General features: G+C 46.5%; 1 protein-coding gene across 1 annotated transcript in view; it reads right to left on the bottom strand.

Moving 5' to 3' along the window:
* Nucleotides 1-2,509: 2,509 nt before the first annotated feature.
* Nucleotides 2,510-24,807, bottom strand: part of Rab31 (RAB31, member RAS oncogene family) — a 121,071-nt gene continuing 98,773 nt past the window's right edge. The window contains exons 6-7 of the mRNA XM_041631895.1: nucleotides 18,974-19,083; nucleotides 2,510-5,263 (exon numbers count right to left, since the gene is read on the bottom strand). Of these exons, the coding sequence (XP_041487829.1) occupies nucleotides 5,166-5,263; nucleotides 18,974-19,083 (208 nt within the window). The 3' untranslated portion in view covers nucleotides 2,510-5,165. The remainder of the gene's footprint in view (nucleotides 5,264-18,973; nucleotides 19,084-24,807) is intronic.

Below are 24,807 nucleotides of genomic sequence, written 5' to 3'. Positions count from 1 at the left end.
GGCAGCTAAGATTTGACCTCTAGCCCATTTTCCGGTCTATGGTCTTGGGCAATCTCGCTTTGAGCCTCATTCCCCTCCAGTGGAGAATGCAGATAACATCGATCTCAAGAAAAGTATGAAACAGCGGCCTCTTCGCTCACTGGAAGATTATCGGTTTTGCATTCTTGCCTGGTTCCATGGCCACCAGCACTTCTTTCTGTGGGGTGACACCCTGTGGTCCCAGGCAGGTGGCACCATGAGGGGTATGAGCTTTGTTTTCCATGGGAGAAAGCAGCCTTTGGGTTTTCCTGGAAACCCTGGCCTCAAGAAAGGCATTTGTTCCCTTAGTCTCTGGGGTACCATCTTGGGGGGGGGGGTCCACAGCTGAGAGTACATTATGTCTTGGGGGATGGATGTTTCCAGGATCTAGAGTTTTGTTTGAATTTCACAAAACTAATGTGAGGGAGAGTCCTGTAGTCAAACACAGCATTGTGTCTGCAGATAAATGGTGAAACGTTTGGAGAAACAAGGATTATTAAGTGTTCCATCAGTTTGGGCCTAGTTTTGGTGTTAAGTGGGCCTATAGCAAGCTTGGGGACAGTCTTTCCATTGTGACACTATCTGGGTCCCAGAAGTAAGATGACATATGGACTTCACCCAACAGGAAACTCTGGGAGCTCAATCTGCTAGGGATTCCACCACCCACAAATCACAGAGTGGGCAGCTGCATTCAGAGGGTCAATGTGAAGTTTCTCAGTCTCTACATTACATTGGCTCCCAAGATAGGGGATGAGAACAAAAGGATGTGGTAACTAAGAAGTCAGGACCAGCCGAAGACTGAAGCTTTTGTTCGCTGTCGTAACTCATTATTTACTTCTTGTCATTTTGATATTAGCCCCTGGCTTGTCATATTGTCCCTGTTTTACAGGAGAAAGTGAGGCCCGGAGATACTAAGTGCCTTGCTCATCTAAGAATCAGAAGTGGAATAAATCCCTAGAATCTTAGTTCCTACACCAAAGTGAGAGTATCTCTAAGTCAAGGTGTCTTGTCTACAGTTGGGATTTCTGTTCAGTCCTGATACTCTTGGTTTGCTTGTCTTTAAACTTCCTGTCTCTTCCTTGTAAGCTTGGTGACTGCATGGCTTGGCAGTGGCATGGCAGACTAGTTCAGCATTTGATTCACAAGAGCCTTCAATAAATCCTTATTGGAAAAGTGAGTGGATGGACAGATGGGTTTCTGTGGGTGAAGAGATGCATGGGTGTCTAGGTAGATGGTTGTATGTATGCAGAGATGGACGGATGGATTGCTGTGGGTATAGACATGCATGGGTGTCTAGGTAGATTATATGTATGCATGGATGAATAGACCAATACTGGAGAAATATAGAAGCTAACAAAACACATGCCTTGAATTTACCAAATACTATCATTTTATCATCTTTGCTTCAGATTTATCTGCTTATTTATCTAATTATTGAGATTAAGACAGACATACATATCTCACTATGTAGCCCCGACTGGCCTGGAACTCACTACGTAGACCAGGCGGGAAATAAACCCAGAGATCTACCTGCCTTTCTTTCGCCAGTGCTAGAATTAAAGAAGTATGCTACCATGCTGGGTATTGGCTTCAGATTTTCAGACCATACAATAAATGAAAACTGCTGATAGTTAGGTGCCTTTTGTTTACCTCTGACCTGATTTGGTGTCATCTACTTCACAAGTTGACGTTTTTTCCTTCTTCTGCTTCTATTTCCATCCACACATCAATAGTCATTATTATTCCCCTGTGGTGGTTTGAATAGGTATTACCCCATAGACTCCTGTGTTTGAATGCTTGGCCAATAGGGAGTGGCACTATTAGGGGGTGTGGCCTTGTTGGAATAGGTGTGGCCTTGTTGGTGGAAGTGTGTCATTGTGGGGGCGGGTTTTGCTCAAGCTACACACAGCGTGACACACAGCCTCTTCCTGGGGCTTGTGGATCAGGACATAGAACTCTAGTTACCTCTCCAGCTCCCTGCCTCCCTGCCTTACTTTCTGTTATGATGATAACAGACTAAACCTCTGAACGGTAAACCAAGCCCTAATTACATGTTTTCCTTTATAAGAGTTGCCTTGGTCATGGTGTCTCTTTGTAGCCATAGACACCCTAACTCAGACAACCCCAGTTGTCTTCACTCATGCATCCAGGGTCACGGTTCCATTTCCCAAACTCTGCAGCGTACACCCACCCAGGACTATTCCACAGAGTCCTGTGAGTGGCTCACTCGGGGCAGTGAAGCCCTGCACTCCACACTCTCCTCAAGGATCCATGGTGATACATTATAGCTAATGCATCCATCCTAGCCCGCAGCCTTCATCACGTGACCATGCCTTATTTATGTTTCCTCAGTGGATGATAATCAGCTATTGCCAGCAGGGCTTCAGTGAATATTCTTCCCCAGGTCTTCACAGGCTTACATGTTTCTTTTTATTCTGAATTGACTTTTAGATAATCATCTCACTGGTTGCAATAAGAAAAAGATACTCAGTAAAACTTAAAATATTTATTAGTACGAATCATACAGATGGGTTAAAACCAAAAGCAACTGATAGAAATGAGCATGGGGAGAAGCTTTACCACAGAACAGAGGATATGACGAGAAGGTCCTAGGTGTCTGGGGAGGGATTGTCTACGTGTAAAACCTGGGTCCAGCCCAAGTGGAAACCCTTCACCAAAACACCAGGAAGGGTGACAGTCCTTGTATGGCGTGACTGCCGGGGTCACTGGATGTCCCAACGACGGTGAAAGGCAGGATCAGGTTTGAACACAGCCAGAGCTCTTGGCCGATGCTGGCTTCATACTCTCTGCCCTGAACGCCACCGCAGAGCGGCAGGGAGGAATGCCTATACAGACCATGGTCCTTAGCGGCAGAGGACACATTTCCATCCTCCAACCCTCCCTCGGAAAAGAACGAGATTCCCACTGGGCACAGCCCTTACTATTGGCTAGGATGCAGGTTAGTCTGCAAGGCAACATCATATTCAGTACCCTAATGTACCATTTTTTTTTAACTAAAAAATGGCAAGTCAATTCTGTACCTATATAAAACATTTGCACGACTCTACTGCTGTCCTTAGGGGTTTCTACGGAGAAAGCGTCCCTCACTTACAGACACAAGGTCATGAGCCAACCCAGCCACTCTGAAATGGATTACGTGTAGGTGTAGCCAACATCCATCATATTTACACATATACAAACCTGCCACGTGGGAGAGGAAAGAAAATGAGGTTTGGGAAGGAAACTTTGGGAACAATGATAAGGATCCTAGATCCTGTATCTGAAGCAATTGTAGGTCTTTGCATATGTTTCTATGATTAAAGGTTATCTGTTTAAACAACCCAAAAGGAATCCCAGGCCAAGGGGAGAAAGGCACCAAAGGCCACAGCATCTACCTGCAGAGAAGGCCCAAGATGGTTAGGAATGTTTGTGTGCCCAAGTGCCACATGCTCACTTTGTTGGTGGTGGTGACACATAGGTATGCTTAGCGTCTGCCTGACTTTGACATCAGTGGCTCTGCAGCCTGGGAAGAGCGAGGTTTCATTCCCTCATGTTCTCCAGTATACTCAGGGTGGCTCACGGTCAAGGTGAAGCCCAGTCAGACTGCAAAGACACTCCTAAGTCATGACATTCTTTTCTGGGAACAGTACCATCTCCGCTTAGAAATCTAGACAATCAACTAGACAAATGCAAGCTCCCAGGAAAAGATTCCCTAACACAAGGGAAGGTTCAAACACAAGCTTGATACTACCTGGAGAGAGGCCGTTTCAGTTCCAATTCTATTTTTTGCTTGTTTGTTTGTTTCACCTGCAGCGACTGGAGTAATGTCTTTGTCAGCACATAGAATCCTGTCAGCCAGTGATGTTGGCAACATGGGACAGGCACTGACGGTCCTTGAGAAGGCCCTGTCATGGCATACGGGAGCCATCTGCTAACAGTGCTTGAGATGCCTGTCACGGGACACTGTGGGACACTTTTGAATCAAGACAAGGAGTTTTCTATACTCCCTATTCGATAATTCAATTAGCTCCCAAGCTGGGAGACGCAGGAGGAACATACATGGAAGTCCACATCCTGGAGCTGACAACCACGGCCTGTGATTGGAACCTGGCTCTGTCTGCTCGGTGGCCTTTCTCTCCAAGTTGGCAAAGTTTAAAGTATTTCTTCTGATTTTATACTTTTTGGGGGTCCAGAATTTTAAGGTGGTAACACCCCTCTGGCCGGTTTGCTATAACCCACGATTAGCTGCTATTAATAGAAGTTTGCCCTACAATTTAGACTCAACATCCTCTGATTAGCTTTTTCCCTTAGACGTGGCACCATGGCATAGGCTCCTAGTAAAACAATGCTCCGTGAATTAATCATCTCCAGGAGGAGACGCTCATTGCGATGGAGAGGATGCAGGCTGGGTGGTACCCTGGATGCTATTTATATCCTCCACCTACCACTGCTTACATACCAAGTACTTAACTCTTTTAAACCGGGTCCCCCCCCCCATCCCCCAAATCATATGTCACGTTCTAGTCTGATTCGGGTATTCCTTAGAAGGATGTTCATCAATTACATGAAAAGGGACACGGATAATAGTTTCTATTACTTTTGTCTCTTTTGCGGAAGACCAGTTCTCAGTTTAAATGATGGTCCAGCTGTGCTTCTGATTTCCCTCAGAAAACTAATAAAGGCTTGGCTCCTAAAGCCAGGTAAAAGTGAACCTTCTGTATTGCCTTTGCCTTTTGGTGGACTGGCCAGTGAAGGCCTTGGCCCTGGAGAAGTCACTGGACTCTGACCAGGTGACATGGGAAGTCAGAGGAGAACAGCACGGCAAGGTTTGTGAACAAATCTAAAGATTTCTAGTATTTCTTTAACAAAAAATAGCAACTATACCTATGACCTAGTAAGTAAATCCCCGCCGTGCGCATTTCCAAAACCAAAGGCCATGCTGTGGCAGTACGGTGAGTTTTCCAGAGTTTTCTATAATCTCTTCTCAGGGAACTTCCCTGCTCAGCTTTCTGCAGCTTTCCCAGCATGCAATGCTGCTCGCTCCCCCACAGGCAGTTAGTCCCGAGGGCAGGGTCCTTCTGTGCGCACTGGACACTGGAGAGGGCTCTGGCTTCTTCCTTCGTGCTCCATGGGCCACGGCCCTTGGGTCAGCAGCACCGCCGGCTGGTTTGCAAGGCCTGGGTCCCGAGCTTGATCCCTCCGCTGTTTCCATTTTCATGGGGATCCAAGGGTGGGATCTGGCGGCCTGAAGACAAAAAGGAAGCCGAAATTGAAGTTGGTCCTGTTCGGGTGAAGAAACTAGCAGCACTTGGGGGAGGGGCTACCTCTTTCCTCTTTTCCTTCCTGGTCTCTTTTTCCCTCCCTCCCTCCCCCTTCCCCACTTCTCTCTTCTCTCCTTCTTTTCTTTCCAGTTCTTCTACAGGACATCACATTCACGTTTAAAAGGTGAAGGAAATTACCGGCAGTTTCGGGGCCAGGCAAACACCCCAGGCACAGGAGAAGGAATTCACCCGCTCTGCAAATCAACCTGTTCCCTCAACCACTCAGGGCCCGCATCCTTCCCGTGGAGCCGCCCTGCTTTGAGGCCTGGACTTCAACAGTAAGAGCGAGCATCTGTCTGTCCTTTCTGCCTCCCACAAAGAGAAATGGGCTGGGAGCTGCAGTCTTCATAGACCTACCACCGGCGGCCGGCTCGGCTAGCCGCTCACCAGCCCTACACCGCGAGGGCACTTGACTCATTAGCCAGAAGGCCCCAAGAGACGCATTTCCCAGGATGCACTGCTTGACTGTCATACACAAGCAACCTTATTTTAATAACCTCATTGAATTTTAACTTTTGTAAATAAACACAAAGTAACAAAAAAAAAAAAACCAAAGGAAAAGAGAATACCAACAGCAAACCGGCTGGGTTCTTTTGAATGGACTGTGCTGATCTGATGGTCTCTGTGGTTGTACATGGGACACAGGCAGGACACCAAGCGTGTGGATGAACTTCACCTCGGCAGAGCTGCTTTTCTGACACACAGGGAAACCTAGAAACAGCCCGCGCAGGCAGCTCGCCGCTTTGATCCTTCCCAGCAAGTCTTATAATATCCGCTGTCATCCCCACGTTCTGTGACTTTGCTGAAGGCTATGTCAAAACCAAACGGTGCTTCTTACTATAACCCACACATGCATTTTCCGGGGATCCTCAGCACTGTGTTCTTCCCACCGTCCGTCTCTTTTTCTTTCTCTCTCTCTCATTTTTCTATTCGTTGTGAAAAAAAAAAGGGAACACTAGCTCTAAAATGGAAGATTAAAACACACAAACACACAAGTGGTTGAAGGGGAAATTGTTTCCAAAGAAAAAAAGACTCTTACTTTTGCTTTTATTTTTATGGCAAACATATGCTCCCTAGACCAAGGGCAGAGCCAGAAGACCCAAAGGCAGAAGGCCCTTAGCATAAGAGGTGAGGTGTGATTTCAGAGGCTTTATTTTCAGAGTGCGTTGTGCAGACAGAGGGATGTAGATGTTCAATAAAACCCAAGCACAGACGTAAACCCTCTGGCATCCGACTCAAGGTTAACAGCAGAAATGCCCGTGTGATGCAGACAGAAGTAGAATTCTCAACATCTACGGCCACGTCTGCTATCTTGCACGGCCCAATGAGCTACACAAAACTTTTGTAGGCCATTCTCAAAGAGTTCAGCAGAAACAATAGGATCTTCAGTATTACACTTCCCTCTTCGAGACATGTCCCCATTCCTAGTCACGATCGAAAGCAAACTAAAAATAAAATTTAAAAAAAAATGTCCTTTTTATTTACTACTTAGTCCACCTAAAGTAGTAAATAAAAAGGAAAGCACCCGCTCTAAGGATCCTGCCAATAAAATACTGCCTGTTCCTCAAGCCAGTCATGTGTTCAGAGGCCCAACGGTGTCAAGCTACACCGTTACTTAAATAATGTTTCATAAGTATTTTAAGCTTTTGCATCTGAATTTTTTGGATAAGACTGACTAATACAAATCGGTTGACTTAAAAGATAGGAACTATTTACTGATGAATACGGGGGAATTAAAATGTTAGCATGTGAGCTAGGCAACGGTGGGGCATGCCTTTAGTCCCAGCACTAGGGAGGCAGAGGCAGGCACATCTCTGTTGCGTTCGTGGCCCTCGGTCTACAGAGCGAGTGAGTTCCAGGACAGCCAAAGCTACCCAGAGAAACCCTGTCTTGAAAAGCCAACAACAAAAACAACAAATTAGCGTTTGTGACAACGACAACCATGTCCAACAGACACTTTCCTGCTGTCTCCTGTGAACACCAAGAGCTACACTGCTCTCGCCTTTCAGGCCCCCTCCTCGGGACTCCATCATGCCCTCTACATGAAGGGCCTCCAATAGAGATAAAGCACATACGTGTGATGCTTATTATAGTAATATAGGAAGAGCGGAAACCGAGAAACAGTGCGCGCCGTGAGCACACCAGGAGCGACGGGTGCCCGTCCGTCCACACGGCCATCCTTCCTCCACCTTTCCTGCCCTCACCTTTTCCCCAGTAGACAGCAGGCGTTGGCGCTGTATGTGCAAACAGCCTCCTTGCCTGTGCTCAAAACCGTTGGCAACGCTTTCAAACCAGTTGCCAAACGTGGCTGCTGAGAGTTGCCAGATTCTTTGGCCATTCATAATATCTGGAGCCTTGTGAGAATTAGATACAATGGTCCTCCTGTTAGAGCCAAGTCCCGAAGGCACCCACTGGAGTTCCTGGGTGCCTGTGTGCAAGGACAAAGAGCTGCACCAAGGACGCACAGTCAGTCACAGAAGCGAGAGAGTTTGTTAAGAAAGATAAAGAGACTTTTGGGAATGAGATAGCGAGCTGGGAGAACGCGTAGGCGGAAAAGCACTGGGCCACTCGGCTCCGAACACTTCAGACAGGCCTGGGCTTTTCTCCCTCTGGCTGCTTGTAGTCTGGGTGGGGGAGGGTTTTCAGCCTTTTTAAATTGTTGTTGTTGACTACATTCTCTCCTTACACTTACTTCTGTTGCCACACCTCCTTAATCCACAGAAGTTAGGCTTCGAGACCAGGCCCCCAGCGGTCAGCTGAAACCATAGAGAACACCAAACACTTAGCTCCCTCCCTCTCCTAACCACGTACACTGAGGACTCACCTGCAAATTAGATATATTAAGAGATTTATAAAGCAACAAGTCATAAATCGGAACAATTATAACAGCAGGTTGTATTGGAAGTTAAAACGTGAATTCCTTTTCTGGGATTTCCATTTAGCGGTGCATTCAGGCTATGGTTGCTACTGACACCATGGATGAGGGAGAGCGGCTATGTTTCTCAAAGGCAAAGTCAGTTTCTTCAGACTTCATTTTTATCTTTGGGTAGAAAGCATTTTGAGGTTTGTGAATCAGTTCAATGAGCCTGGACCAGTTATATAAAATCCGTGAGCAATTCTCCCCTCCGCTATGAAAAACACGTGAGACAGTAAACTTGACAACTCCTATACACTATATACGGCTGTTATGACAGGCACGGGATGCCGGAAACCCGTGGGCATTCCCTGCAGTAGCAGGCTCCAGCCAGGGCTCAGTGGTCTTTGCATGGGAAGAAATGCCTAGGGTCCATGGCCAGGAGGCATGGTTGAGTCTCGAGATTCAGTCAGAAGGGAATCCTATTGATTTGGAGACCACTCTGCTTGGGAGCATCACATAGTTCCAACCTCAAACAGGGTGGCGCTGAGGAGCACCCACTTTAAAGTGAGACAGGAAACTGAATCCCAGCAATGAGCCAAGCACCCTTCAAGAGCTAAGCAAACACCACTGTGGAAACACCGCAGTGCCAGCCCCCGTGTTGTGCTCCCAGGCATTCAGGACGTGCTGGGTAAATGTTCCCAAACAAAAGAATGGTTCTGGAAAGTGGCCATGGCATTCTGCACCAAGGAGACTCCCTGCACCAAGGAGACGACTCCCTGGACCACAGTTCACGGGATTTATTTACCTGGACACGGAAGTGAGCTAAAACACACAGATGACATCTACACAGGCTCAGACTGTCCTCTGAAAGTTTCTCCTCCTGTAGAGTGCCCTCCGAGGGTGCAACCTCCCCAACAAGCTGTTCTTGAACACGAACCCTAAGCCGGTGTGTTTATTCTAATACGGTTTGGATTGTGTAAGATTCTCTTGGGAAGGAGTTAAAAAGACTTTTTTTTTCCTCCTAGTTTTCCTGAAAGTCGACAGTCCAGGAGAAAAACATGTTTTACAAACACTTCCTTTGGAATGCAAAATGTGGAAATGAATTCCAAGCCTCTGAGTTTAGGCCAGCTCGGCTAGGGCAGCTGCGCTAAGGCACACGAAGAATGGAGCAGTGTGTTCCCTACAGCTGCTCTTACTGATAAGCCCCACTTCTGCACCCTCCAGCTTCTGCGGCGGTTCTGCCGTCGGCCCCTCCTTTAACTCCATCCTCCGATGGCTCGGGTCTCTTTCCTTCCGTGTCAAGTGTGTCTAGACGTTGCTATGTAACTGTCGCTGATCTTGATTCTCTGAATCATCCAGACCGGTGCTTGATCAGGCTTGCTAGGGCTCGGCAGGACTTAAGTCTTGATAACGGCCTGGAAGCTTCTGCTTTGGGAGAGGTGGTCTTTCTAGAAGACTGCTGTGGCTCACCCCTGACCAGGGGTCACTCCTAGCAACTGTTGTCTGGTTACTATAACAGAGATGATACTAGAAGATCTTTTTGTTTAGTTTCAATTTTGAGGCAGGGTCTCTTTGTAGCCCTGACTGTACTGGAACTATGTAGCTCAGTCTAACCACAAGCTCAGAGATCCACCTGCCTCTTCGGAAGAGCTGGGGTCAAAGGCGTGCACCACTCACTCCCCCACCAACTTGATGCATCATGTTTTAGGAATACCCATGGGAGGCCTGCCTTTTTCTAAATAGAAAGGAGAAGTGGATGGGGTGGGGGCAGAGAAGAGGTGCAGGGAGAAAGGACTAAAAGGAGAGGGAGGGAAGAGAAACCGCAGTCAGGATGCTAAATAAATAAATAATAAAGGTAAACTTTCACCATCAGGATAAAGAATCTGAGGTGAGGCCTGAGTTTGGATTCTACAAAGGAGCAGAAGGGACGAGGAGGCAGATGCTGCACTTGGCAAGGAAATAACCTCAGAAAGCTCAGGTCCGGGATTCTGAGAGCTACACTAAGGGCCGTTGAGAAAAGTGGGAAGGAAAGAGGCAGAGAGAGCCGTGAGGAAACCCCAGGCAAGACCTGACAACTGAGCAGACAAGACCTGACAAATGAGCAGGAATGAGAATGTTAAAGGAGAGCCCCCTAAACCCGGCAGTTAAGGTAAATCTAGGGAGCCAGGTAAGGATGTAGCTCAAGGGTAGAGGGCTTGCCTAGAATGGCTACAAAATAAACATTAGCCACAAAACACACTGTGTTCAAATATGTCCTAACAATATCTAATGCATCCTGGTTTGAAAAAAGAAACATTTTTTAAAAATGCCTAGGGAACCAAAGTCTTGGCCATGCTACAAAACAAGAGGGAGGAAGAGCCTGTTCCCATTGGCTACCAACCTAAGGACTTCAACAGCAATCGCTGTCAGAGTTCAATGGGAGTGACTTCAATAGGAAGACTTTTGCTATGAAAAAATGAAAAGCCCCCTTCCCCTTTCCTTCCCGAAACTGATACTTTTTCTAAAACCATTTTCTGGTTTACAGAGAAGATTGAGAAATTTAGCTCTTGCGTATCTGTCTTCTTCACCCAGCTCCTGTTGTTGATGTCTTGCCTTAGTATAAAATGCCAGTTCCAACTGATGAGCTAATATTAACCCACTATTGCTAACTACAGCCCACAGTTTTTTCGCCTAGGGTTCTCTCGGTCATACATCCTGTGGGTTTTTATAAATGTTCAATGATGTGCTTCCCAGCATCAAATTGTCTCACTGCCCAAAAAATCCCGATGCCTTATTCCCTCCCTGTCCTGATTTTTGTCAACTTGACCCATGCTAAAGGAGTCTGGGAAGAAGGGCTCTCAACTGAGAAGATGCCCCATAAGATTGGCCTGTAGGCAAACCTATGAGTGTTTAGTGATTGATGATCCATATGCCAGAGCCCCGCCTACTGTGTAGAGTGCTATCCCTGTGCGGGTGGCCTTGAGGTGTATAAGAAAGAAAACCAAGCAAGCCAGGAGGAGCAAACCAATAAGCAGCATTCCTCCAGGCCTCTGCATCCATTTTTGCCTTCTGTCTCCTCCCTTAAGCTCCTGTCTGGATTTCCCTTCACACCAGACTGTAGAGCGTGAAATCAACCCTTTCCTCTCCTGCCTGTTTTAGGTCATGGTGATGATCACAGCAACAGAAACCTAACTAGGACACTCCCTCAGCCTGACAACTACTGAATGGGCCTATTTACCTAACAATAATTAAATTCAAAATATTTACAGATGAGAGTAGTGTTTGAGACTCCCTTTAAAGCAGTATAGGGTAGGGAGAGTAGAGACAGGGCGTGTTGGTTGTTAATGTGTTCATGATGACTCAATTGACTTGTCTTCTGTAAGTTTGACATTTGCTATAAGAAAGTCATTTCCCAAAGTTGCCCCCGGAATGCACTGTTACAAAGGAGCCACGGTTAGCAATTTAACAGGCAACCTTACAAGAAAGAGAGTCTTGGAAGAATGCACTATTTATTATATTTTATACAGTTTGATTTTATGAAATCAGAATTGTATATGCGGTATTCTCTAGCATTTATTTCATGATGTGTCTTTTTAGACACAAGAGTCACACCATTTTAAAGCACTGGTTTATATTAGTGTACCATGATTTGGGAGGTAAAAAAAAAAACACCCAAACTATTTCTCAACTTCAGGGCAGTTTAGTCATTTCCTGTTTTCTCCTAGTGTGGATAATATTACAAGAAAACTGCTGTACAAAGTCAGGAGCCAGGGACAGCCAGACTTAAAGCTGGGAGCATGTGACTCCATGTACTGGCCTCCTACTCTCTGGCTGTGAGACACAGCAAGTCACAAGATGGAGTCCTCATAGTAACGGAGGAATGGCACAGTGCCCACCTCGTGGTGAATGGAACACTGGCGAGTTACCGCACATTTTAGCGGTTCCAGGCAAGGAACAAGAGCCCCACACATGGGAAACACCACTATAGCTGGTCCCTGTATCTGTCTGTTTCTCAGGTTTTGATTCGTGGTTGGTTGCACTGTCCATCCAAACCACAGTTAGGTCTCTGACGGCGGTGTCTGTAGTGAACACACACACACAGACTCTTGTCGTTAGTCCCTAAACAACCCAGTGTCACGACTATTTATAGAGCATTGACCATGGTTGGGATAAGTAATCCAGAGAAGAGGGGGCACATGGGGGATGTGTGCTCACACACAAATGCTACAGTAGTTCAGATAGGGACTCGAGCATCTGTGGATTTTGTCCCCCAAGGGTCCTACAGCTAAACCCCATAGACACGAGGGTCAATGACACTGTGCTTTGTACAGCTGAGAATTCCTTAGAACTGCTGGGGTGAGAGTTTCCCGTAACAGTGTCTTCTCTGTTGAATTAACTTTTTGATGATAAAGAAGGGACTGTCCTTGGCTTTATCTTCACTGACAGCTTGCTGTGCTATTACAAAAATTTCAAAGGTTTTGTTTTTCTTCCAAATTTCTTTAACATACTCTAAACTGAGAAGCTACCAAAGACTTACAAAACCCAGTGGACGTACAATAGCCGCACGCCGTGTAACAATGATTGCAGAACAAGATCCGTTCCTATCTTTCCTGCTTTCTAATCCCCCAGCCAGTGCTGCTTTCATCTTAAGTTGATTGTGCTTTAAGAACAAGCACACAGGTGGCTGGTGAGATATCAGCAGGCTTGAAAGGACATTGAGGATGGACAGCCCCCCCCCCCCCAACCTTAAAGTACCCAGATCAGAAAGCCCAGGAACTGAAACCACAGGACTCTGTTTGCTGGTCAAAGGGATAGGATCTGAGTCATAGCACGTGGCCCTGGGTGGGGACGCACCCTTCTGAGATTAACAAACAGCGGAGGTTCCCGGTAAAGAGCAAGGACACACTGCGGTCCTCTCTCCTAAGAGTTAATTCAGATGAACCTGTCAATCACCTGGATTGACAGGAAAATGCCCCCTTAGGAGAAGCGGTCTGTTCTAGAGGATTAGAAATGGTCAAAAGGGCTGGGTGGTGGTGGTTCAAGCTTTTAATCCCAGCACTTGGGGGGCAGAGGCGGGAGGGTCTCTGTGAAGTCTACACATAGAAACCCCGTCTCAGAAAAAGAAAGAAAGAAAGAAAGAAAGAGAGAGAGAGAGAGAGAGAGAAAGGGGAGGGAGAGGGAGGAAAGAAGGAAGGAAAGAAGAAAAAAGAAAGAAAAAAAATGGTAAAAAGCCTGTCTAAATACAGATTGACATAATTGACTCTTTGGCCATTCTTGTCTGTTCAAAATGCCCCATGTCACCAACTAATAAAGGCTGCCCATCCTCTATACCACGCTCTGCAGCTCACCTGAATGCTCTCCACTGAGTTCCCAGGGGACCACAGAGTCTAAGGGAGGTCAGAGAGGGATCCTGGTGACACATTCAAAACCAAAGCATTTCTCATTTGTTCTTATACCAACAAGAAATACCCCCCAAAAAAGAAGCCAAAGTCCAACGCCCTCAAAATCTCCAGGGTATTTTTCAGGAGAAAAAAATTATAGCGCCATGACAAAAGAGTGCCTAATGGAAGAGGGGATTTATTTGGGCTCCTGGTTCCAGAGGGAGAGAGTCCAGAGTGGTGGGGGAGGTGTGGCAGCAGGAGGCTGGAGCAAGAAGCCGAGAGATCACACCTCCAGACACAAACACAAAGCAGAGAGAGCAAAGATGAAGTAGGGGTGAAGCCCGCCTCCAGTGACACACGTCCTCCAGCGTGGCTCCACCTCCCACCTTGGGCATAACCTCCTCAACAGGACCACCAACTGGGGATCAAATGCTCAGACTTACGAGCCTGTGGGGGACACGGCTCATTCAATCCACCACACTGCCCCCTTCTAAAATTATTTTCCCAAGGCTAAGTGAAGATCATGGCTTCATCTAAGAAAAGTCTCCTCAGGCTGCTAGAGCCAGCAGCGTTGGGTAGTTTCCCTCTGCGGTTGAGACCTCCACTGAGCTCCTGTCTCCTCTGTCCTAAATTCATTGATCATCCCAGCTGACTGAGCATTGCCTAGACGTTCCTTCTCCTAAGGAGGAAGGTGTTTGCAATGTTAACTTGCTTAAAACATGAGTGCATTGGGACTTTCCATTGCATTGGGAATATCACATCCTTTCTTCATTGTAAGGCCCGTCTCTAGCTCCCATCTCCCACTGCTTCCCCCAGCTGATCCCACACATCCGTTTCTATTTCTAGGACTTTACCACTGTCCCGGGTTAATCTTCTGCAGAGCATGTATTGGGTCCCCGCTTTTCAGCTTCAGGTTAACCGAGTCCTTAGGGAGGCATTCTTCGCCAGCCTCCAGTCCCTACCTGTCATTCTTACCATCCTCACCCTTGGTTTCCCAGCACTGCCATCAGTGTCTGTTGCTCACCACGAGGTCTGGCAGGACTGCAAGTTCATAAAAGCATACAGTGTGTATTTTCTGAATAGACGAAACAAGAGATCCTAGACATGTCCAGTTCGTTGGTGTTATTCAAACTTAAGTCACCGCAGAAAAGTAATTACATTTTTTTTTGATCTGGTGAGTCCATGAAAATGTTACTTTCTAGAACATTCTGAGATGAGGTCGAGATCTAAACTCAAACTGTGAGTTTAGCTCTATATCGTTGGCTTGTGCCAGCTCCATGAAGAATGTGGAAAGAAACTGCTGCTGGAGACCTTACACATTGATATAGCCATTTGGAGAATCACGCGGAGATGGAACACACACATCAAGACTGCAAAAGAGACCATGAATAAGCTCACGTGCAAGGCTAGGGAGAACTAGAATGGATGAAAGGTTCGTGGAGGGAGAATCTAATGGAAGGAGAAGGAAGGGCCTTCTCTGTGGCCCAGGGTCAGCAACTGATAAGAAGGGGAGCTGAAGTCCCAGCCCCTCGACCCTGGGTTTCCTCCCACATCTACAGAGAACATCGTGTAGTGCCCCCGGAAGGCATCCACATCTGTTATTGTAGGTTTTTAACACTGCAAAAAACTGAGCAGCAACAGAGTAATCTTTGTGTTTTCTTATATCAATTTTTTTAAATCAAGTGTACAATTATTTTCTTAGCCAAGAAACTGCCCCTGGGTAAATGTGCAGCAGAGAATGAACCCGACACAGCAGCGTCAAGTAGGTCTGAAGATAGAGAAGGAACCCTAAACAGCAGCGTCAATAGGTCTGAAGATGGGCCCTAGAGGAGGGGCGCCTGGAAGAACAGACGCCAGGGGATATGGCATCACAGAACAGATGGACCAACCAGGCCAGAGCAGCGGCAAGGTTCCTTTCCAGGACAGCTGTAGTCTTCAAAAGACAGAACATTTTGATGAGCAAAGTTTGCAGTTAGAAAATGTATTGGTGTATGCTCACAAAACACAGTTGTCTCATTTCTGGTTTATGAACACCATGGGAATACAAAAGAAATGTGTTTGTCTCTTCATCCACGTCAGTGTGAAGCGATTTGGTTTAAGCACACCTTTGAAAGAGGCTGTTATTCTCGCGCCTGTTCCTGGTTTCTATTGCATCTTTTCTCCCGGGTATGTTTGTCTCCGCAACATCGCCCTGAGAGCATAGGTGTCAGCAGTCTCCAGCTCTATTTTAAGCTGGGGTAGGAGCACCCGTAACATAAGTAGGAACCGTGAAAAGGGAATACATGAACTGTCTGCTGCAGTACGCTCGGGTGTTGTTGAAATTCTGTTTTAAATTAACCTGTAATGTGTCTCTAAAACGCTGTTTTGAAGCAATTCACCCGAAAGAGTAGCAAAAGGAAGGCATCCGAGCTCCCAGAAATGGGGTTGGCAGAGGCTGAGGTAAAAGTAGGTGGGTAGAGATAATACGCAGACTGACAGATGGATCGATCGAGACAGATATACAAGGACAGGGGTGGGCAGAGAGCTAGGACAAATGGGAAGAGATGGCAAATAGACAGGTGGATGGGGACAGCTAGAAGTATAGCTGGATAGACACTGACACATAGCTACAGACAACAGAAGCAAGTGGGATCGGCATACAGATGAGAGATGAGGGACAGACAGATAACGGATGTAGATATGATGGATGTGTCTACAAGCTTTCTTTGCCAAGTGTCTATAACTAGAGTATAATACACAGATGCAAACATCTGCTTATTTCACACGGAAGAAGAAGAGACACGGGCTTATGTAGGACTTGCTCTGAAGCCGAAATTACTCCATGTTTAAGCAAAAGACTGTTTTTCTAAATGAAGCAGACCACTAGAATATGAGGAACTAATTATTCAAAACCCACATCACTGTGAACCATGAAGATCCCTGGCATGAAAAGGGATTTATTGTGGCCGAGTTATACAAAGAAATCTTTCTGAGATGTTAATACTAAATCTCAAGGCTTTTGTTCTCTTTTGAGGTCTTGATTTGACTTTTTATTTTAATAATGACTTTTATCAAGCTCAGAGAGTACCCCCATGGAGAAATTGGGAGGTAAATTTGAGGCACATGATAAAAAATAAAAACAGAACTTCCTGTCTGTTGCCTGCCTTTCCTTGGCTGAAGCCCACACAGGCGACCCAGCTCTACAGAACACAAGGAGCTGAAAATCAGAGGCATTGGGGTAATGAAGTAGGCTAGCTCAGTGAAACTGCCTGCAGATGGTTGGGTTGGTTTGCAATTGCCATCCCAGTGCTTCTGGAGGCTAAGGGAGGAGCATTGCTACAAGTTCAAGGCCAACCTGGGCTACACAGTGAAACCCTATGTCAAAACAAATAAAAAGAAATATAAAGCAAACAAAACACTTCTGAAAAGAAAACGTCTAGTAAGTGAGCATACCAGAAAAGCCTATCAGCACTGGCAAAGAATCAAATCACTCTAGGGCACTAAAGGGCCCAATGTAGGAAGTTCAAATCAAACCTCTCCAGGTCTCTCAGAGGCACACAGGTACGGAGAGCATGTGCTCCTACAGCTCCATCACAAGAAGAAGGGGAGCCATGAGAACATGAGGTGCCCAACACCAAATCACAGCTCCAGCAAGCTGGAGATTAGCCATTCAGCTCAATGGAGCTCGAGGTTTCTCCGTAGCAAGTATAAATAGCATCAGGAGGGGGATGGAAGGAAAGACAGCAGGGACACTGTGGTGACAGGGCCCAGGGCTGTTGGGGAGCATCATCCTTTTGCACATTTTCTTTTGCACACTTTGCCACAGTGGACACAATCCAGGTTAGAGTTCTCCATTGCCTAGGAGTCCTCTAGGCCAACACAAACAAACCAAAGGTTCTCTGTTGTTTGTTCTCAGTATCCAGAGTCATGGACTGGAACCAGGAGAATGGAAATCAGCTCTGTCCTGGAAGCCACTGGCCTTGAGTTTAACAAAAGGTGCCTCAGGTGCAGGAGAAAGCTAGTGTGTAGGAATTGCCCAGAGTCGGGGCATCTGAGGACAGCTGATAACTGATAAGCATTCTGATCCTCCCACAGAGAGTTCCCAGGCCTTGCAATGGTAACATCTCACTGAATATGGAGACTTCTCCCATCCTCTGATAACACACTGAAGAACTTCTGGGGCTTTGAACAGTTCCTGGACCTGTGGGTCAGCAGGCATTTCTCTGAACATGTGTCACGGCCAGAGTTTATGACGGAGAAATCTGTTATGCTTGAACCCTCCCAGCTGCAGACAGATGTGTCAGCGTAGCCATCCAAGGTAAAACAGCTGAGGTTATACAGCCATTCAGGGGAAAACACCACAATGACAGAGAGGGACAACATGACCCAGAGCTGGCTGACCTGGAGCTCTCACTTGTCATGAATAAAAGTAAAGAAAGGAACACAGTCTTCACAAAGGAGCTCTCTGCCCAGTTTCCAGCTTCAGGTCACATGAGATGGAAACATGTTTTGTGAACAATTATTTGACAAACTAAATCGCGAAAGGGATCCCTCACTTTGTTTGCGTAGCCATCTGATTTAATGGAAGGACTTCCACCACACCATCGTCTACTTCATCTCTGCCATCAAAATACTAAATAAATGCCACAGCATATAATTTTTTGTTGTAAGTGTAATTACAAATGTAATAACAAGTATATATTCTGTTCTTGCCATGATTGTCATTTTCATCCCCAAAACAAGAGGAATAGAACAAGGCACAGAATTAGATGTGCCTTTAGATGTCTGAGATGAAGAAGTTTCTCTTAAAAAAGGGCCGTATAAACAAGCCTGGAACAATGGCAGTATCAGTGGAAATGGGGAAACACCCCTCAAGGAGGAACTACAATTAATGCCCCTGGGAGAAGGAGAATCGCCTACCCCAGGGATGATCTCGCCTACGGACTGTCCAATGATGAGTGGTCAGCCTTGAAACCATATACACACCACCAACAAAAATGGACTCAGTGGGTTGTATTTACATGCTTGGGCATACATATACATACATACAGATATCATATGGAACAAAAATAATCAAAGAAAAAGAGGCTATCAACTTGAGAATGGTGGGGGATCCAGGAGGGAGTGGAAGGAAAAGCACCTCAGAGAAGCTGGAGGGAGGAAGAGAAGAAAGGGGGTGACATAATTCAGTTTCAATTAAAAATACATTTTTAAAAAGATAAAATTAAAGCCAACCATCACACTCCTTAAAAAGAAATAAAAGACACAAAAGAGGTGAGTGTAAATATGCTCGTAGTCTTAGGGGCTCCCAGGGTGAGTTTCAATCAAACTTTTCAGGGCTTGTTGACAGCAGCCGATAAATTCAAAGGTTCATGTTTGACTCCCGAAGCAGAGCCATGCAAGCAAAATTAGGCTTACAATACAAACATGACACTTACTGATTCCTTGAAAGAGCTCCTCGATATTAATGGCGTTCTTCGCACTTGTTTCCACCACGATGGCACCTATGGAGTCAGCATATTCCTTAGCATCCTTCAGGGGCACCTCCCTGGAAAAGAAGTCAAGCCTGTCAACAAATGAATGCTTGCTTGTGAACCACGAATACTCAAGACAGCAAAGAAACAGCACTCATGGAAACAGCACCTTGGCTTTCCTACAGGATGGTAACTTCACCATTCATCAGGGACTGAATACCTACAAGGGGGGGGTCTCTAAGAGGATTAGCTAGAGGGTTGGGGTCAATGAAAGACTGAGTTCAACCCCACTTTTGCCTCTTTGCCCTTCCCCCTGTGAAGATCGGAGCTCTCCTTCCCATGGGCCAACACAATGCAAACACTTTCTTGGAATCGAAACCACCAGACTTGCCAGTGATACCGAAATGTGCCTTGATACTGAATTTCCCAGGCTCCAGATTTGTGAGTCTGTCTATCTTGCACAAATCATCCAGCCAGTGGTATTCTGTTACAGACTATGGTGGGCTAGTTTCAACCTTTCTTTTCTATAACATGACTCAACATTAACAACAATATACTATGTGTGCACTAGTGTATAGCTTTTGACATATGTCACATATGACGATTTTGACACATCTGAAGGTTCAACATCCATGTACGCAAGTAAGGGCGGCTAAAAAAAAAAAATACACCAAACGACTTCCTAAATGATGGCTGTACAACAAGCTATTGACACCGTGAAAATGAATGAGAAAGGCTTCTAGAGCCTCCTACGTTTGAATGCTCGGTCCCCAGTTGGTGGGACTCTTTGGAAAAGATTAGGATGTGTGGCCTTGTTAGAGGAGATCACTGGGGGCAGGCTTTGGGGTTTCAAAAGACGACATTCTCTGTGAACTCTCTTGCTTTCTGCTTGCAGACCAAGAGGTGAGCTCTCAGCTACTCCGGCACCGTCATGGACTCTGACCCTCTGGAACTACAAGCCCAATTAAACACTTCCTTTTACAAGTTGCCTTTGGTCACTGTGCTTTATGAGAGCGATAGGAAAGCAATGAACACATACAGCATTTACATCACACTCATATAAATTCTCCGGAGATGGTTTAACATGCCAGGGAGGGGAGGTGGCTACTAAGGGGCTGGAGCACCTGTGGACTCTGGAGCCTGATGAGCTCCAAGAACTAACCCCAGAGGACACCAAGAGACAGCACAAACATAAAATCCAACATGATCTGATGGTCGGCAATGAAAATCTTGTGACCATGACGCACCGTGGCACGTCCAAGCCTTAACCTTTCAAAGACGGTTCTTACCAGAGCTTCAGGGCATAGCAATCTAAAAAGGAAGTAACTGATCTGTTTTCAGTGTGAAGATACCGCGATGGCTCCAAAGATAAAGACGACAGTTCTTAGTCTCCAAACTCTGTGTGCTTACTTAGTGAATGTTTATTGAGTGGCTGTTGAATCCAGGCCCTCCTCCGGGGGCTAGGGCAGATTTGCTTTAAGGATCTGCATGTTAGACCCGAGACAAAACACATCCATGGACATTTGAATTCACACTGCAACACTACACTTGAGGAGTAGAGGGGTGGAGCACGGTCCTTGTAGAGGGGAATCAGGGAACTCTTCTTGGAGTATGGCCATGAAGGCCCAGAAAAGGGAATGTGCACACGTTTCCTGATATTCTTAAGGACAGATTCCATATCCAATACTGCCTGGGTGACATGGTGCTCACACATGTATGGCAAAGTAGGAAGGGACAAAAGGAGGTCAAAATGACTGGTGCTGAGACAAAGGGAGTCCAGCGGAACTGCGGCAGGGAGGGAGGAAGGCACACCATGCCTGCTTTGTGTCCAGTCAATTTTGAAGGACAGAAAGAGATAGGGATACCGCTACAATTATGGGAAACACGACGCAGAAAATGGGTTAGGGACTAGGGAGTTAGAAAGAAGAATCTGGAAGCTCTTCTACTGCTGGAAGCAAGAGATAATACATTGGAATAAAATGACAGTAGAAAAGAAGTGAGAGGAGGCAGGAAGCAGACCCTGGGAATGAAGGTGAAGAGACAGAATTCATTTCCTTCCCTCTCCTCCCCTCCTTCACACAACAGGTGTGAGAAGTTGTCCGGGAATGTGTATATCAGGACTCACATTCCTTATGAAGTCTGTCTAAGTTTGCTTCTATCACCGTGACCAGAGCAACTTGGGGGAGGGAGGAAAGGGCTTGCTTGGCTTCCATGTCCCAGTCCTAGTCTACCCGTGAGGGAAGTCAGGCCAAGAGCTGAAGCAGAGGCCATGGAAGGGTGCTGCTGACAAGCCGCTTCCCATGGCTCTCTTATATCTTATACCTCTCAGTGGGCTGGGCCCTCACACATTGATCATCAATCAAGAAAATCCCCTATATAGACTTGCTTACAGGCACTTTCTCCATGCTGAACTTCCTCTTCCCAGATGTCCCTAGCTTCTGTCAAGTGGACGAAAGCAAACAAAAAAACCTGCCACCACCAACAACAGGACAAGGCCCAAACATAAGACAGGAAAACTTCCCAGGTCCTAGCTGTAGAAGGGTCCAGCTAGAACCTGCCCCACTAAAAGCAGTTGTCCCAAGACTAAGTCAGACGGAAGACACTTCCTGGGTCTATCCTTGAGAGTTGTCACTTCCTTACTACAGTGGCTGGAGGATCCGCTTTGCTGTCCCTACTCGAGGAGCTTCTGGCCTCCGGCAGTGATTACTCTGGAGTTTTGTTGGCAAGTTCTCTGCATGTGGAAGATTCCTGAGGGTGTTTGGTTTAGCATGTTAGCCTATTTCTAAATTTCATCCTGAAGTCTTTATTAAACCATATACAGAGGACAGGGCACCTCTGTCTGAAGGAGAGGCGGTTAACTCTGCTACCTGATCCTGTCTCTCTGTGCATGAGTCGGGGCAGATGGCAATCACACAACGCTTCAGAGAACCCACTAGAGAGATTGCACACAGTAGCCTTGCCTCCTCAGCTTTGTTATTGTCCAACTGTGGCACAAGGCAGGATGGTTTCTGCCAGGATTAAGGTAAAGACAAGGCAGTCACTGTGCGTGACATAATCTGAAATAGGACAACGGTAAGCTGAGTACAGTCACTTCTTCGGGGCCTCGAAACGGAGAGAAAGCAAAGGCAACTTCAAACTCCTTCCATGCTTAGAATGGGTTTCCTTAAATAAATAGCCAGTCCAGGCTGTCACTACTGATGAGCAATGCGGGAGTGCGGGGGGGGGGGTGGCATCCTGGTCCCTTGCACAAGTCCCCTAACTGTGCAAACACACACCATCCAACTGCATGCTGTTCTTCCCATTACTATCGCAGGCAAAGACTACATGACACACTCAAGCTATCTCAGACTATCAAACACAGGAGTCCAGATGATATGGAGGGAGGGGTGCACTCCATGCTCTGGTCAAAAGAAATTACGCATGCTTCACAGTCGTCTTCGTGTGTTCACACATCTGAAGTTTGTCTACAGACAATGAACTGTAACCTAGTTTGCCTTGCAAGCAACCTGTAGCCTGGTGTGATAAGAAGCATCAGAGTCTCAGCCAGTCACAACTGAGCCGTGTGTGACTAAGACAGATATGAGAAGTAGCCAATCAGCTGTCCGTCTACCCCACTTTCGCTTTTATATCTCATTTCCTTTTCTCCGGCTCTAAGTAGAACCTGATTGGCTGGACCTTTGGAGAATGGGATTGCTGCCTGATCCAAGAATTTAAAAAAAGAAATCAAATTAAGATCTATTAAAACAAGATTTGCTGGTGTATGTGGGGACGTGCTGGTCCATGTTGCTGGGGATAAAACCCGGGGTCTCATAAATGCTAGGCTTCACCACTAACTACACCCCTGGCATGTAGTTTTTGTTTTATTTATGTATGATGATGTATGTATGGCATGGCATCCCTGTGGAGGTGAGAACAACTTTGGGGAGTTGTTTTTTCCCTTCCACAATGCAGGTGAGGATTTGTAGGCCAGAGGACATCCCGCCAGAATAAACAAAGAAGGACCAACCACTCTTGAGCCTGCCAGAATGTGTTCTTTACCGTGCTTAATAAAAAGTATAGGTTGACAAGATGTTTAACTGCGGAAAGGTGCTTGCCACCAAGCCTGAGTTCACTTCCCAGAGCTACACAGAAGAGGGGGAGACTCAATTCCTTCTATGGAAGCACCATGATATTTGTATGAGCACACACACACACATTACCTTTTAATATAAAAAATTAAAAATACACTAGTGTTCTTTGCCTGGAGTTCCCAACATAGAGGTTCCCAAATTGACAAGTATCAGAGTGATAAGACTGTCTCTTATTTATGAAGCGCTCCAGCTGGCCACACAGAATTTGATAGTGTGGGGACTATACATAGCTGCAGAATTAGGCTGGTTCCCCAAGAAACCACTCTGAAGTTAGAGACAGACTTCTAGCCACACCCCCAACCTGAACTGTGGATTTAACCAATCACGACTCTGTGGTGAAGTCTGCAGCAAACGAACAGGAGGCCTGGGGAGCTACTGCCAGAGTGGAACCCCCAAAAAGTGCCACAAGCTCCTCCCTGGCCCTCAGAACAAGACCTGTGCGTCTCTCCATTTGGCTGCTCAGAGTTTGCAGTCTTCATAACTGAGCTATAATTCTGAGTAAGTGCTTTCGTGTGTTCTTTCTAGCAGGTATCATGAGGGAGGTCATGGGAGCCCTGTAATTTACAGTCTGCTGGGGCAAAACGGTGGGTAATTTGGGGGTACTGGAGACTCACAGCTGGAGTCTGAACTAGGGCATAACGTGGTCCTGAGCCTCTCAGTGGGTGGACTTCTCACCAATCTTGGTCTCTGTCAGAACGGAACAGAACTGCAAGATACTAGCTGCTGGCAAAAGAGTGTCATGGACAGCCTGGGGAGAAGCTCCTTGGCAAGGTGAGGACATACTTAGTCCTGTGCAGTGGTGCATACACGGGGACTCCTCAGCTCTGTTTCAGGGGTAGCCACGGCACACGCTGAAAAGTTGCTATGACCCGCCTTCTGTAATTATGACTGTGAAGGGCTATAATATCCTCTGTGTGTGTGTGTGTGTGTGTGTGTGTGTGTGTGTGTGCATGCACATGGGTGTGTTGCCTGCGTGTATGTCTGTGCACCTCAGACTTGTCTGGTGCCCAAAGCGCCAGAAGAGATCCATGTATCCCCTGGAATGAAAAAGATGGTTGTGAGCTGCCATGTGAGTACTGGGAAATGAACGTGGGTCCTCCGAAAGAGCAGCAAGTGCTATTAACCACTGAGTCACCCAACCCTGATGTCCAGTGTTTCGGTAACTCTTCAACAAATACTGAGTATCTGCTATATGTTGGGCATTGAAGCAGCTAACTGAAACTAGCTCGACGCGGTCAAGATGCAAACAGGCAGTTGACTTTGATGGCAACGCTACCTTTAGAATTTCTAGTCCATGCTACATACAGAATCACTGAGAAGTTACAAGCGGGAAAGTATCGATAGGATCCCCTTCTTCACCTCTTTCCAAGCAGATCATATTCTGTGCGCCCCTTCAATGTTGGCGTTCCCCAGGGGTTCTGGGGAGACTATTTACGTCCACAGCTCTCAAAACAGCCGGGGCGAGCCAGCTGGAGGATGAAGGCTGGAATTCTAAGACTAAGGACCAGGTTCCAGGCTTCACAGATCTGTGGGAAGCAGGCAGGGCCGGGGAAGGAGAAAAGGCAGAGGCTGTGGAGGCTGGGGATCCAGAATGACACATCTGGAACAGCTGGCTTTCAACATTCTTCACGCCTCGCCTCTTTATTTGGTAACTGCCTCGCTATCAGA

Source organism: Microtus oregoni, unplaced genomic scaffold, assembly GCF_018167655.1.
Source record: "Microtus oregoni isolate MIOR12 unplaced genomic scaffold, Mior012 000038F_ref0000394, whole genome shotgun sequence".
Taxonomy (NCBI): domain Eukaryota; kingdom Metazoa; phylum Chordata; class Mammalia; order Rodentia; family Cricetidae; genus Microtus; species Microtus oregoni.
Note: the sequence above shows the minus strand (reverse complement) of the source record. Positions and strands in the feature narration are given on the sequence as shown.